We start from the raw sequence: 16,608 nt of genomic DNA on the forward strand, positions 1-16,608 counted from the left end.
AATCAAACCTGGTATTTACCGGCGGGACCAGGCGGCGTGGGCGGGCTCCGGGGTCCTGGGGGGGGGGGGGCGCGGGGCGATCTGACCCCGGGGGGTGCCCCCGCGGTGGCCTGGCCCGCGATCGGGGCCCACCGATCCGCGGGCGGGCCTGTGCCGTGGGGGCACTCTTTCCCTTCTGCCTCCGCCACGGTCTCCACCATGGCGGAGGCGGAAGTGACTCTCCCCACTGCGCATGCGCGGGAAACTGACAGCGGCCGCTGACGCTCCCGCGCATGCGCTGGGAAACTGACAGCGGCCGCTGACGCTCCCGCGCATGCACCGCATTTCCGCGCCAGCTGGCGGGGCAACAAACGCCATTTCCGCCAGCTGGCGGGGCGGAAATCCCTCCAGCGTCGGCCTAGCCCCTCAATGTTGGGGCTAGGCCGCCAAAGATGCGGAGACTTCCGCACCTTTTTGCCGGCGCGATGCCCGTCTGATTTGCGCCGGCTTTGGCGCCAGTCGGCGGGCATCCCGCCGTTGGGGGAGAATTTCGCCCCAGATTAAGAACACAAATTCGATTCACTTGTCTCAAAAATGTGCAAAATCTAGAAGTTGGTTGCTGGGGAGTGGTGAAAATATTTGAAGCTTTTTTCTTTCGTTGCATCAATCAGATAGATACATTCTATCACATTAACCAGCAACAACCCAATTAAATGTTAGCAAAACTGCACAACTCAGTGAGAAAAAGTTTCAGACTTGAGAACAGGTACTGTCCAATAGCTAACTCAATGTAAATGTATCATATTCTGCAAAATCATGTTGGACATCAAGGCCTGCTATCAGTAACACCTGATATACTTGGAGCTAATATAATCATCATTGTGTTTTTGAATATGGAATATGAAACAAGACCCAGTCCGTAGAATGTTCTATTGTGTACGTGCTATAGGTATAGTATAGAGTTTCCTTGGTTATAAAGTGAAATAATGATCCATGGCTAAACATAGCCATATTTCTACATTCTATAAAATGACCAAGCTTCAAAGTAGGAATGTTGGCCTGGATTTTTCAGTAATAATAATGCTCAGGCTATCAACACTCACTGTTATTATAGTGTAAATCAGACAGCAACCTATGGTGTCCACACTTACAAAAAAAAATAATGTATGGAGTGTGGTATTTGCTGGCAAATACCAGCCTCCCCGAACAGGCGGCGGAATGTGGCGACTAGGGTCTTTTCACAGTAATTTCATTGAAGCCTACTTGTGACAATAAGCAATTATTATTATTTATTTATTTGAGAAAATGGTAGTGAGCCAGCTTGTTAAACTCCTGTGGACAGAGCTGTTGGGAGGGAGTTCCAGAATTTTAGCCCAGCAACAACGAAGGAACAGTAATATAGGGCACAATTCTCCAGAAAGATTTCTAAGTGTTGTAGTGAGGGGAAATTGCTGCGAGCTTCTCGGTCCATGGCCCAGCAAGGCCAGCAACACAAATCAACCTTAGTTGGCCCACTTAACGAGGCCTCACAGGCTTCTCTCCGCAAAGGAAGGCTCGCCAGCTGATTCACCGGCACCGCGCTTTCCAGCCCCCGGCTAACAAGGTCGAGCAGCACTTAAGCTGCATTTCCTCAGCCAACGGTAGCCAGCTCGCAAAATTGGCGCCGAGGAGACCAGCCCCAAGATTCGGGGATGCTGACTTGGGGAGGCTGCTAGACACTGTGGAGGCCGGAAGGGATGTCTCGCTCCTTGAAGGGTCCAGGAATATCAGCCATAGGGCAGCCAGTGCCGCCTGGAACGAGGCGGTGGCAGCAGTGAGCTCGGGCAGTGTGACCAGGACGACTGGCCTCCAGTGCAGCAAGAAGGTCAATGACCTACACCGGGCAGCACAAGTGAGTAGACACCACCGCCGCCCCCCCCAAGACCTTTCCAAACCCATGGGAGCATCCACCCCTAACTCTCCATACGACCCCCAACCTTCCCTCCACTCCCCCTCTCCCTTCAACCCCCCAACCCTTCCTCCACCTCACTCCTCCTTTAACCTCCCCAACTGTCCCTTTAGAACCCCCCATCACCACTCGGAACCATGCGTGTGGCTAATGATGCCCTCTCTGTGTCTCCTCAGGAAAAGCTCTCCCACAATCGCCGCGGGAGGGACCAGATTGGTGGAGGGGTGCCAGACATCTGAATCCTCACCGCCTTCAAGGAGCACCCACTGGAGGTGACCAGTGTGGCCGTGGACAGGGCGGTCACCAATGCGGATGCCGCAGAGGTGAGGAGCCACTGGGCGCCAACCAAATGATCTGTCAAATGTGAGTTGTTATTGCTTTACTGACTGACCCATCCCTCCACTGAGCACATGTCCATTCTCCCTCAGGTCCTCCACTGGCCCATCCCGGGTGACATCCTCTCCTGTCTCCCTGGAGACCACCTCGGAGGAGAACTCTGAGGATGCCACCATAATAGTCCTGTCACAGTTGTCGTCCCCCACCCTCCACCAGTGCAGAAACCTCGGTGGGACATGTTAGTAGTCTGGCTTCAGGGCAAAATCTGGTGAGCACCACACTGTTGCTGGTGCACATCAGGTGGAGGCAGAAACCCCCAGGCAATACAGCAGTCGGAGCTCTGCTGGATCCCAGGACCCAGCTGTGTCCCAGCCTAATGCTGAGTCTGTAGAAGAGGTCATCCCGGAGCTGATGGAGCGGCCAGGACATTCAGAGGGAGATATCAGCGTCACTCCACCAGATCCATAGTCACTTGGAGGAGTCCCAAAGACTACAGGCGCTGGAGTTGTCGCCGGCAATGCGTGGCACCGATGCCAACACTGCTATGGTAACGACCACAGTGGAGAGCTTGATGCACAACGCCGGCACCATGAGTGAAGGTGTCCAAGGCGTCGCGCAGTCGGTGACGGCCATGGCTGAGGGTCACGAGAAAATGTCTGACTCACTGGGAGAAGTGATCCAGTACGAACCTCGATGGGGTTCTGTGGGACATGTCCCGCTCCCAGATGGGCATGGCTGAGGCGCTGCAGAGCATTGTCGAGGGCGTTGACACAATGGTGCTGACCATGGGGAACAGCCAGGGCTGGCAGAGCCAGACGATGCAGGGGCAACCGGGGCTCGAATCAGCTGCCCCAACATCCCAACGTGAACCCTAGGGCCCTATGGGCACCAATCGGGAGGAGGGGTGGTGGGTGCCAGGCCGTACCCATCCCATGGGATGGCGACGGTGGCCACCAGCACTCCCTCTGATGAGGCCGCGTCTCACAGCCAGCACATGGGCTGGCAACAAGTGAGCTGGGACCCTCCAGCCCCAGAGGACACCCGCCAGGGGCATCGAAGGCCACGGGACGTGATAAGCAGCCGGCTGCCTCCATCTCAGGTGTGCTTCCTGGGGACACACCTAGACACAGCGGTAGAGCAAGGAAGGCAAAGCACATCGAGGATCACTGAGGGTATCTGGGAGGGGTATGTAGGGGTGAGGAGGGGGTTGAGGGGTGGGGGGGACTGCACCATCAGGAGAGTGAGGATTTGTATTACACATTAAACACACTTGTGCACAATTAGTGTGATGTCTATGACACTTGGTTCCTTAATGCGGCCGACCTCCGAATCCTTGGTTCATCTCTCAAGTCAGCCCCCCCCCGCCACACCGTGCGTACACACATAATCCCCGGGCACACCAAGTACAGCTGATGGGTGTGAGCGAGCCCTCAGCTGCTGCTGCAACCGTCTCCACCGTCTGGCCATCCGGCCTACCAGTAGCACCACAAGGGCAAGTTCTGCATCCAATATCCCTGTCATAGCATTCAATATCTGTAAGGAATGGGAGAGGGCGTTAGACTGACAACAACGGTGCTCCCACCGCAGGACCCTCCCTCATTGATAACCCACTCCCCCACCTGGAATGCCCTGCCCATGCACTCCTGGCCACAGCAGGCCCCCCCCCCTCACCGGATCCCAGACCCTGTACCCCGGACACCCACTCGTAACGTCACCTGGACTGGGTGCTGGCCCCCTCCCCGTTGCTCCCACCCTCCGGCCATGGACATGTTCACGGAGCAGTGTCCCATCCCCTGCGTGTTCGGATATTGGCTGTGTGTGTGGTGTTGCATCCCATAGTGTTCAGGTACACCGTCCAGGGATCGCAAACTGGTGCCTGACACGATTCCTGTTTGCTGCTTCTCCTGCTATTTACCGGCCTTATTTCACTTGAGCGAGAGCGTAACGAGTCCGGAGAATTGTGGCCTGCCTTCTTTCCTCCGCCCTGGGCCCCTGTAGGGCTCCGCCATATTGCCCGGGGGCCGGCACGGAGAAGGGAACCCCCGCGCATGCGCGGACACATGCCGGCCGTCCTGCACATGCGCGGTAATATGCCGGCCGGTCCACGCATGTGCGAAATCACGATGGCCCATTCCGCGCATGCGCGAACATGCGCAGCTGGAGCTGCGGGGACGACTACGGCGGCAACCTAGTCCCCTAGAAATGTGAGAATTCCTCACTTTCGGGGGCCATTGACACCGGAGTCGTTGGTGCCGGTATTCCCGCCAGCGTGGGGACGTAGCCCCATTTTTAGAGAACCCCGCCCTCTGAGTCATGCCAGTCCCCTGTTGTTTAGGTCTTGTTGCTTCTGGTTACCCACGAGCCTGTCCTGTAAGCGAGAGGAAACTGTCATTGAATTTGCTGCAATATGTTTGGGTGGAATGGTTCAATAGCTGTCAGTGTGCAGGCTGTGAGATAAGACCATAAGAAACAGGAACAGGAGTAGCATATTTGACCCCTCAAGCCTGCACCGCCAGTCAATGGGAACATTGCTGATCAGACATTCCCCGCATCCAGTTTCCTGCCCTTTCCCCATTAACCCTTACAGATCAAGAATCTCTCTACCTGAGCCTTAATTATATACAAGGGCTCTGCCCCCACAGCTCTCTGTTGCAAGGAGTTCCAAAGACTCAACCTTCTGAGAGAAGAAATTCCTCCTCCTCATCATCTCTGTCTTAAATTAACACCCTTTATTCTGAGACCATGTCCTCTGGTCCTAGACTCTCCCATGAGAGGAAACATCCTCTCAGCATTTACCCTGTCAAGCCCTTAAGAATCCTATGTGTTCCAATGAGATCACCTCTCATTCTTCTAAATTCCAATGAGTACAACCCCAACTTGTTTAATCTTTGCTCATATGCAGACGCTTTTAGCAGTGCTAAATATGTGACAGGGAGGCAACACTATGTATGTTAGGTGAGTTGTGATTGATAGAGGTTGTTGGTAGGTGAGTGACTGACTATTTAATGCATTGAGCAATATGTGAGGCTAATAACACAGTTGGTGGGATTTGGCATTTGAGGCTATTTTCACTCTCTTTGAACATTTGTGTGAGGTAATTGGTGCACTGCATTTAGGTACTTGGTGCTTGACTTCGGGCAACCTGTCTTTTGAAATGGTCGTCATTGGGGTCTCCTGTTTCCCTGCGGGATACCTCTCCAAGATACGCAGTGCAGTGTCGAACAATCTTTGGAGCTTGCTTTCTGCCAGGTTGTGCCATTAATGAGTGTTCTACACCTCAAAATCACTTTTAGAGTGGCTTTTAGCATCTGTTCCATCCTCAATGCATCTCCCCTTTAATAGGTGCAGTGCAGGATAGTTAACTGATGCTAGCCTCTTCTAATTTTGTGCCCTTGCTCAGCACTTAGCGCTGGCTACATGTTGCATCAGAAGCAATGGCTGCCAGATGATATTTCATCACAATCACCAACCCCAGTTTCAGGCCCTGTCCAATTGTCCAATTTTTCCTCCTGTACCTCCCAGTAAAGATTCTTCGATCTGATTGATTTGCCCTGTTCTCATAACTCCCCTGTAGAGGGCACCAAACTTTATTGCACTCCGATGACCAAATGCAGGTGCTAGAAAGCCCACAAGAACCCGTGGGCAGCTGTCAGTGTAACGTATGGCAAGTGTTGTCCATCACTACTGGGTGCAAAATCCGGCCAGTTCTGAACAGTCTCTATGTACAAAATATAATTCAATAAATGTGTCTTGATGAGAAAGTGCTTGCAAGCCTTTTATCAGGCTAACAAATCTAGTCTTGTTTACTTCATAAATGAGCACAATATGATGAATTCCACTGCAAATTACATCACTGCATTAGATGTTTGAAAACAAGTGTAAGACGGTTTGCCAAACATTTTAACTCTATAAGACTGTTTATGTGCTTTTTCTGTTCATACTAGAGTGTCTAACTTGTTGGTGGAGCACAATACAGTGGGTCTTTGTGTCTACCAATCTGTGGGAGAATGGCTGGAGACTCTTAAGATGGGACGGTACACAGAGAATTTCAATGAAAGTGGATATACCTCACTGGATATTGTGACAAAAATAACTTTAGAGTGAGTAATTTCTCATTCTCTTTTGCTGTTTAGGCAGCTTGGCAGGAATTAGCAGGGTGGGGTACAACAAATGATTCTACATGAGTGTTGAACTCCATGAAAAGCAATCTCCAATGAATGAGGTGTCTTTGCGCCTTACTGTGCTGCTAACTGATCAGTACTTTGTGTCCTGTCCCATAAATACACTATGACGTGACAGTGGCAATATTCCCCATGTTTACCTCCGCTGACTTTGATCTTGTCATTGACTTGAACACAATCACGTCAATCGTCAAGCAGATCTGATTGTCATTATTTTATCATCATCCATTCCCATTAAAGGAAGATTATTTTATCATTGCATTTTACCTGAGCTAACATTCAAATAACACCCATCAGAATACCAACACCGTTGATACAAATATTTTCTTTCACATCCTCAGAAACTCAAATCTATAAGTTTTAGGGATATACATTTTAGCAATTTGCTACTGCACAGGTCTTCACAGATTCTCACTACCATGAGCCTTAAGAATGAATGCTGCAATGCAGTGGGCTTTTTTAAAGCTTATCTTCATGCCTACACCACTTTTTACCCTTGTAGAAATAGTGGGGGAAGTGGTGGAAGGATTCCCAAGCTAATTATCAGTCCGTTGACCATATTATGAAGACTGCTTCCATGGGCAACAAGTCCTGGTGTTGGGCTCGAACCCAGAATACAGCAGTTCTCTGGCTATGACTAAAAGAATTTACAAATTACTTTTAGGATTCTGCGATCCAGGAATGCTCACCACCTTTTTATCATGACCCACCTTTGGATTGAATCATTTAATATCCACACACTAAGGGCATGATCTAACTGAATTGCAACAGAGTCCCGAGTCGAGCGCATTTAGCCCTTAGAGCACCGAGAAAGACCACGCTATCGAACGGACTCTGTTGCAATCCGGGACCTCAGCGGGGAATGCCCTGCTGAGGCCGCATTTAATCCTGCTTCCTGCACTGCGGAGCGCCACTCGTCAGAGCTTCACAGTGCAGGAGGAGATCGGGATGCCATTTTTAAATTCCAATCCAATCTTCCAACCCCCCCACAACACGCCCCTCGGATCCCCCAATGCCCCATCTCATCTATAATGGGGCCCTTGGGCCCCCTCTGCATCCCACCTCACACCGGCAAGACACCCGCTGGCCCAAACCCCGGCATGGGCACATGTCAGCCTGGCACCACCAGCCTGGCAATGTCCCTGCCAGTGCCACCTGGGCAGTGCTAGGCTGGCACCTGGGTTCCACTGCCAGGGTGCCAGGCTGGTTATGCCAAGGTGGCAACAGCAGTGCCAGGGTACCACTCTGCCCAGAGGGCAACCACTCGGCAAGGGGGCTCCGATCCCCTGGGAGATCCCACCAAGTGCTATTCAGCTTGGTCTACTTTTGTGGGGACCAGAACAGAACATTGCTCGCCTTAAGTCTCCAAGTGTTAGATCCCAACATCTCGAGTGGATCAGGCGAGCTGCATATGAGAGTGAGACTAACTACTCACTCCAATATACAGATTTGCCAATTACTGATTCCACTCATAATGGGCGGGATCCAGATCACGACATTTCGAGAGATCCTGTTTTCACGATTCATGGCGAGCCGGGTAAATCCTAGAAGAGGCTGCTCCCAGCACCTACCGGCTATGACGTGCCCCCGTTCGGGCGGGACGCGGCGGAAGATCATGCCTTAAAACTGGCTGTGCACAATGTTGCACAGAACCTTGTACCCCATGTCCCACAGGAAAAAGAGAGAGGTAATGTAATTGTGAGCTGTGCAAGATAAAGTGGTTGAGTATCCCTGAAACATTAGAACTTTAGGCTCAAGGTAGTGAAAGTAAATGAAGATCTGCGTAGTACCAGTATCCATGGGGAGAAACTAACTGACTATTTCAGGTCAGGATGCCTCTTCATCAGAAGTGAGAAAATAGGTGTGTCTAAAGGTTGCGTGAATAGTTCATAGCAGCAACATTTCTATATTCCTTCAAGTTGCATCAGTGGTTGTTATGCACCCATTGATACCTCATTTGGAGACATATTCTGTTTCATTGCCACTTTCTTGGCTTTCCCTCTACCTTATCACGGACATCCCTTTTGTTCTTTCACGCCCACCCCCATTATACTTGCTCCAAACCAGTAAATTTCTGCCTGCCTTCAGTTCTGATGAAAGGTCATCATTGAATTGCAATATTCATTCCGTTTCCTTCCACAGATGCTGTCTGACCTGCTGAGTATTTCCAACATATTCTGTTTCTTTTCAGATTTCCAGCCTCTGCAATATTCTGCTTTTGTCATTCTGCTGCCCCTTTGCTGCTGCCATTTTTCCTTTCTGCCCTAATGTCCAGCTTATAGAATGCACTGAGTATGGCTTTGTGAATGTGAAAATGTATTTTGAAAGGTACAAAGAAAGTTTTGTGCATTATTATTCAAAGAATTAAGTTGCTGTGATTCCTGTTTCTGGGCTGTTTGTTTCACGCCAGAGTGGATAAATATGCTGAGTGAATCATCTTTATTCATATTTGCTCACTTTTTAGTTTTTGTCTTCTGTTTTCTTGCTGCTTCTTGACTCTCCAGCTGGCATGTCAGCTGGGCAGCACGGTAGCATAACGGCTAGCACTGTGACTTCACAGCTCCAGGGTCCCAGGTTTGATTCCCGCCTTGGGTCACTGTCTGTGCGGAGTCTGCACGTTCTCCCTGTGTCTGCGTGGGGTTCCTCCGGGTGCTACGGTTTCCTCCCACAGTCTAAAGACGTGCAGGTTACATGAATTGGCGATGCTAAATTGCCCTTAGTGTCCAAAAAAAAAGGTTAGATGGCATTACTGGGTTACAGGGAGAGTGTGGATGTGTAGGCTTAAGTAGGCTGCTCTTTCCTAGGGCCGGTGCAGACACGATGGGCCGAATAGCCGGGAAAAAAAATGCCGGGAATGTGGGACAATTCACATGTCTGTTGCTCATGCATCATTGTGTCGGCTTGCATCTGCGTCCACACATTTATCATTTGGAATCAATTTCATTGTATGGTTTCAATTTTCCACCAACTTAACCTGTTCACATGAATTATGATTGTCCTCTTTGAGATCAATTAAATTTTAAAATCTCCAGCTGTAACTTAGTTTGGTTGGATTTTTCTTGGTGAACCTGACCAATACCAGCAGAAGCAGTGAGCCCTGCTACTCTCTCCCCTCCCCTCCCTTCATTTTCTTACCGCCACTTCTCCAGGACAATCACCCCTATCTCGCTTGCCATAAGCAGTTGCTGGCAGGATGTGGATTGGGAAGGGAGCCAAAGCACAGCCTCCCAACCTATTTGACCCCACCCGCCAACAACCTCAACACCTCCCCGTTCGAACCACAGCCACTCATATTGTTTCTGCCCAGGAAGGCGATAATCCTGGAATTCGTAATGTGCACAATTATACCCAGGGCATAATTGACAGGTTTTCATCAACGTAAAGAATATAGAGAATGACCATTGACCTTTGTCGGTCTGTCTACCAACTTGACATTAAAACTTACAATTTCTGAAAAGCAAGCGGATTAGTAGTCATGCACTGCGCTCAGACATATTTACCAAAGACAAGGTGGGTTACTATTGTCCCAGCGAGTCTTGGGCATCTACGACTCATGCCTAATGTACTTCTATATTGCTCCAGCACTCTTTTCAATATACATTTTAGGTGGTGACAGGAAAGCCTTTGTACTTTTTATTTGAAAAATTACTGCATTGTATTCCCACAGAGATTTGAAGAGAATTGGTGTGGGTCTTGCTGGCCACCAAAAGAAGATCATGAACAGTATTCAGGAGCTGCGAGTCCAGTTTATGAATGGCATGATGCCTGTGTGACTCTTAGAATCGTTTGAGCTGTCACTAGCCATTCAGCACTTTTAATTTTCCTGATTTGGGACATGTATTTATTCCTGGGTGCAAAAGTGAGGGATGGGGAGTGGGGGGTGGGGATGGGGGAAGATGGATGGATGACTATCTGGAACAACAGATTGCAATTAATGCTCACCTTACTGTTCCAGTATTTGAATTCGCTAAATCCCTAAACCTTGGAATCATCATCCCTGGAGCACAGAGAATGGAGACAGGTTCAATAAGGGGTACAGTTCATCCATTTACTTTCACACCGAACAGCACTGAATACCTTGGCACACATGTTCCTCCTCTGTAAGATGGTATTGGCACCTTTAACATTTTTCCTGCATTAAAGGACTCTAATTCTCCTTTGGGAGCATCTGACTTTTCTAGACAATTTCAATTCATCGAGAAATGGCAGTAGATCCATAATCGTTTACGTAAGTTTCCTGTATCAAGTCTTAATGACCGACAGTTGTGTATTGAAGAGCAATATTGAGTTTACTACTTAGTAGTAAGATGTTTTGTAAATTATAAGTGCAGATATAACATGCTGTATTTAATAAGTTATAGAACGTAGTGTATAAAGTCTTTGCTTGACTCAGTCTTGCTCAGTATGTATTTATTGATTAAAAATGTTAGCGCGTAATGAAACACGTTATTTGAAAACGTACATATTTACTTTGCTCTTATTATATTTGAATATTCATGTGTATATACTGTACAGTTTGCTACTGCAGGGTACAGAATTTTCTCTATGTAACAAAACTAACTGTATGATTTGACTAAAATGAGTGACACTTTCTTAAAACTTTGATTTAAGGACCCTGCTTTTTGTTCTGGTCAGTGTGTGATGTTGAGAGGTGTTTTGCAATTGTACTCCTTAACTTGTGCTGGTGAGGGAGTACTTGACTAAGAGATTACGGGCCATAATTTTCTGTAGGAATGTACTTAACAACAGCAGTCATAAGTTAAACTTGCCCTTGCACGCTAATAATGTCACAGCAAGCGAAAGAAACCATCTGGGACCTGAACAGGGCAAGCAACTGTGCAACTCCTTAATTAACCAGATTGGAGGATTGTGAAAGTAACAGCACAAGGACCAAGAAGAAAGTGCAAGGTAAAGTGGGTGAATTCAATGTGAAATCAGGTGCAGAAAGCAAAGCAAAGAGTTAAAGATCAAATTAAGAGCGAGAATAAAATGAGACTTAAAGGAAAATCATTTTGCTTTAAATCTCCAACAATAATTAAAACCTAAAAGAATGAGAACCCGTGCTTGTGATAGTCAATTTTCACTGCAGAGAGATTGTTTATTTGTAATTATTTATCACTTTGTTAAAAGTGTAATTAGACTGAAATAAATTGGACCTAACTTCCTGAGGTAAGTTTAGTCTGCATCCATCTTGCAAACATAGTGACTACACATCATTCAATGTATTTCAATAAACCAGTGAGATGTCATTATTATGAAGCTGGGGCATGGTGGCACAATATGCATTAGAAAAAGAATGGCACTAAAAAATAATGAATTACCTTGCTCTGATAGTTCCCACCTCAGGATTCGAAAGGAAGTAGGTGGGGAACTTGCAATGCTTTACCCATAAGAGTGCTCTTGATTTAGTAATTATCCCTTCAGTTTGGAAAATTGCAAATGTAACTCCATGATTGAAAAGAGGAGTGACAACGGAACCAGTAAATTGTAGCCCTTTTAACCCAGCATCTGTCTTGGGGAAGTTATTGTGATCTATAATAAGGACAGAGTGACTGAGCATCTAATTGAATTTTTTGAGGAAGCAACTAAAGTAGTAGAGCAGGAAATTATGCAGTTTATGTGAAATTCCAGAAGGCATGAGATAAGCTTCCAAATAGGAGACTGTTAACTAAAATTAAAGCTCACAGAATTGAAAGAAAATGATTGACTTTATTCAGAGACTGATTTAGCAATAGGAGACAGAGAATAGGAATAGTGGACATTTGCTTGAACTGGAACGAAGTGACCCGTGCTGTCCTATAACACAATCTGTGTCAGGGCCTCAGTTGATCATTAGATTTATTAATAGCTTGGATAACATAATGGAGAGCCATATATTCAGATTTGCCAACTAAATAAAGATCGGTGGTACACTAAATAGGGGCTGGTTTAGCACATTGGGCTGAATCGCTGGCTTGTAATACAGAACAATGCCAGCAACGCGGGTTCAATTCCCGTACCAGCCTCCCTGAACAGGCGCCGGAATGTGGCGACTAGGGGCTTTTCACAGTAATGTCATTGAAGCCTACTCATGACAATAAGTGATTATTATTATAGTGTAAATGGAAAAATTATGAATTGCCATTTGGTAGATTAAGTGAGGGTGAAATATATGGCAGGTGGATTTCAATATAGGTAAATGCAAAACCATCTCTATTGGACTAAAATTGATGGATTTGTATACTTTTAAAATGTTGCAAAGCTAGGAAGAGTGGAGGTCCAAAGAAATTCAAAGGTCCATGTTTACGGATTAGTAAAATGTGGTGGCCAGATGCAAGAAATAATCAAAATGACTCATGGAATGTTAGTCTTTCTATTAGATAGCTAGATTTTAAAGGATGGAAATTATGCTACAGCTATACAATACCTGGTTGGGCCACATCTGAAATACTGTGTACAGCCCTTGGCACTGCACCATGAAAAGATATATATAGGACCTGTAAGGAGTGCAGCACAGATTGACCAGAATGTTACCAGGGCACCAATATTAGATTATGAGGAATTATTACAATAAACTAGGTTTTTACTCCCAGGAATATTAACTGTTCATTTGATTGAGGCTTTTAAGGTTCTGAAAGGTATTAATAGGGTAAACTGAGAGATACCATTTCCCCCTAGTAGAGGAGATTAGGACAAGGGGTTAAAACCTGAGACCATTTAGGAAAGAAGTTACAAAACAATTCTCCACACAAACTGTGGTATAATTGTGGAACTCTCTCCCACAAAAAGCAGTAGATGCTCGGTCAACTAATCATTAGATTTTGCGAACCAAAGGTCTTAAATGGTATGAAATCAAGGCGGCAGATGGATGGAGTTGGGATTCAGATCAGTTATAATCTCATTGAGTAACAAAACAGTTTTGAGGGTTTCAGTGCCCGACTAGTGATCCTGGGTTCATGCATGAGCACTCAAGATGATAATCTAATCTTGTTACTTGCATAAAATATCATCCAGAAATTTGAAGTTGCAAATCAGATTAATTCATTCAATTAATATATACTGAAACAAACCAGAGTCATTTAAACATTTAGGGGCTCATTAAGAACAAAAGCCAAGATGTTAATTAATTCCAGACTGACTGTTAAAAGGAAAATAATCTAATTAAGGATAGCCAAGGAGTCTTATTTACACTATCTTTCAACTGAAATGAATATAAAGGAGAACTCTATCTCTGTACAAAAATAGTCTGTGGGTTTCTCGGCTTCTTTGCAATGCCAACTATATTCAACATAGCGCTATTACTTTATCGGGTTTTATTTAAATATCCTGCTTGCTGTCAATCTTGCATAGATCTGGAGGTGACGTTTATTATTCAAAAATAGGTAGAGAGGAGAAATTTAAATGTGTGGAACTGTGTTTGTTTATCATTGAAATACATCGAAGTATGTCACACTTTACAATTAACAAATGAGTGACAGTCACCCCAGGTGGGGGTAACCTTTAAATTTCAGAAGACCAGCCAGTGGAGTGGGCTTGCAACCTTCTGTTCCACCTGCCAAAAGACCGGATCCATTTTAAAGCCAATTTGTAGCATTAGTAAGCTGCAGGCACCAAACAGGAATCTAAATGCAACTCGCCAGATCTTGGTTGGTGTACTATTTGGTGCCCAGGGATTGTGCAAAGTACATCCGGGGTGAGTAATTATATGGTGCGTTGGGACAGGGGGCCCAGTTTGGGTGAGTGACCAGTTTCCGGACTAACTGTGGCTCAGAGTATGTTGGGCCCATAGATGTTCTCCAGATTCTCCTGGCCCCAAAAATGTAATTTTAAACTTACCTTTGCTAAGCCATTCAAGTCTCTATCACCAGAGAATTCATGGTCTTGATTGGTTCCAAGAACTCAATTTGGACATTGAATGGGGCCGATAAAAGAAGTGCAGGGAGAGGTGAAACCACCTAGCAGTAGGCACCTGCAAAAAAGGCCAGCCATCAGGGTAATGGTGTGATAAATCTACTGCACCAAATTTGAGTCAGTTATCAACTGAATTGATTAATAATAATTTGGGCAAATTAAATCAATCCATAAGTGAATGAGATTTGGACAGGTCTCCATACTATTGCTGGGAAAATCACAAAGACCCTTCACTCCATTGTCTCTCTGCTTCTCTTTCCTATCATGTTGCTTAGGCTACAGTAACATCACAGCATTGTTCTGTGCATGATCTGAGCTAGAGATAAGTGGAATAATTTGACAGGCACTGAGGTTTGTGGTTCCACATGCCATCCAAGGGTACAAAATAACTTCAAACCTTGAATTCAGAAATGTTTGCCATATCTCAGTGCTCAAAGAGAAAATTCTGCTGCACTCTTTTATATTGCTTTGAAACATCTATACATGCTAGCCCCAAACTTCCAAGGGATTGTGCCTAGCACATGGCTATCGGCATTGCAGCTTGCAGGGTCAGTAGGCGGGCACCTCTTTTGCATGGGGTGCAAACACTATTTGAGGTTGATGTGGTCCATGGGCCTGAAACTGGAACATGTTGGAATAGGGGTGGTGCTGATGGAGGGTGTTACCCAAGACTCCCTGCAGCACTATCACCTTTTTGTGGCTGATCGAAGGATTTAAAAACAAGATTTCCCTCCTTTTTCTAATTCTTCCACGGAATGTAAGCATTGCTGGCATTTGTTGTTCATCCATGCTCTTGAGAAGGTGATACTGGTGAGCCCGTTCTTTAACTGCTTCTTGTGGAATTCCAACCGTATTGCTAGACCAGAAGCCTGCATGTGGAGCTCACGTCCACTTCCATGGAGGTGGATACAACTCAACTCTATAGCTACAGTGGCCACTATTGATTTTGAACAGACTCGGCCAAATTCTTAATGGGCCCTTTTCAAATTTGACAGAAATGATCAGATTAAAAGTGCATACAAGAACAGGAATGGCGTGAAAAGTGGCATCCAATCCCATTGTTTCTCGGGTAGCAGCGGAGGCAGACTCCTGGGTGGAGTAAACCAAGCTTTGCTCTGCACGTCGCCATGCAACACCCAACCTAGTCGAGTGTGAACTTTACTCAAATTGAAGAAATGTGCTGTTTCCCAGCATTGACATCCCTCACCTTGATGAGAAAATAAAATCACCCACTCTAAAATAAATTTACCTACCTCTACAAAACAATCCTAATGGCAATGCAAATAGAGAGCAACTTTATGAAATAATTTAGAAAAGTTGAGTTTATTAGCAGAAATTAAGATAGAATATCCTATCCTCTTTTAAAACGTACAATACTGATTACAAACACTGAACAAAACAACATGGAAGAGGGGATAGAAGCATGAAAAATAGCATGGGAGCAATTAACATGGCAGTATACGAACAACGAAAAGCAGTTTAGTATTAAAGTACTGGCGATACTTAAGGTGGATTGTACCACTTTGTATGTTACTTTAAAAAGTTTATCTTGGTCAGTAGACTACTGCAATCAGGACTGGTATGTGAACCAATGTCTCGTTTTAATGAAGAAGATAAAGTGTGTGTTTATTTGTAGTTTTCCATTACACCATTGCAAGAATGTAAAACAATTCCCAATGCTATCATGATGATAAGTTATTTGGAAGCAGATAGGGATTTCTAAAGGAACATGGAATGCTTTTGTAGGTAATGTGTCAGCTGAGACAACTTAGGGGAAAGAAACTCAATTTCTCATATAGCAAAGCAACTTATAGTAGAAGCCTAGTTATCCAATCAGCAGCTTTTGAAGCTCTTATTAACTGAGTAACAAGTAATTGCACATGCTGTTAAGCTGACATTTTGCTTTGAGTTGTTTACAACTAGCTGAAAACTTAATAACAACCTTAGCGTGCTTTATTTATTTTATGAACAGTATCCTGACATTGTGTCTGTATTTTGTTTGTGTACATGTTTTTGTAGTGTAAGATATGAAATTTTATATTTTCATAAAAATAAATTTTTATATCGGCAGCTTTTGTGAACCTCAATTTATTTATCACTAAGAAACATAAATGGCATACAAACATATGGACATCCAGACATATGAATTTGGGGGAGGAGTAGGACTTTGGCTGCACCCAAGCCTGTTCCACCATTGGATAAGTTCATGGCTGATCTTACCATGGCCTCAATTCTATTTTCCTCTTTACATCAACTCCCTCATCAATCGAGAAT

General features: G+C 45.7%; 1 protein-coding gene across 5 annotated transcripts in view; it reads left to right on the top strand.

The window, feature by feature from the left end:
- LOC140429747 (ephrin type-A receptor 5-like) overlaps nucleotides 1-16,404 on the top strand; it is a 457,733-nt gene extending 441,329 nt beyond the window's left edge. For 4 of the 5 annotated variants that reach the window (XM_072517111.1, XM_072517112.1, XM_072517108.1 and 1 more), the window contains 2 exons: nucleotides 6,208-6,363; nucleotides 10,112-16,404. In XM_072517111.1, the coding sequence (XP_072373212.1) occupies nucleotides 6,208-6,363; nucleotides 10,112-10,217 (262 nt within the window). In that variant the 3' untranslated portion in view covers nucleotides 10,218-16,404. The remainder of the gene's footprint in view (nucleotides 1-6,207; nucleotides 6,364-10,111) is intronic. The other variant, XM_072517109.1, reaches the window with a different exon arrangement.
- The last annotated feature ends 204 nt before the right edge of the window (nucleotides 16,405-16,608 follow it).

The sequence above is a fragment of the Scyliorhinus torazame genome, chromosome 9, assembly GCF_047496885.1.
Source record: "Scyliorhinus torazame isolate Kashiwa2021f chromosome 9, sScyTor2.1, whole genome shotgun sequence".
NCBI lineage: Eukaryota > Metazoa > Chordata > Chondrichthyes > Carcharhiniformes > Scyliorhinidae > Scyliorhinus > Scyliorhinus torazame.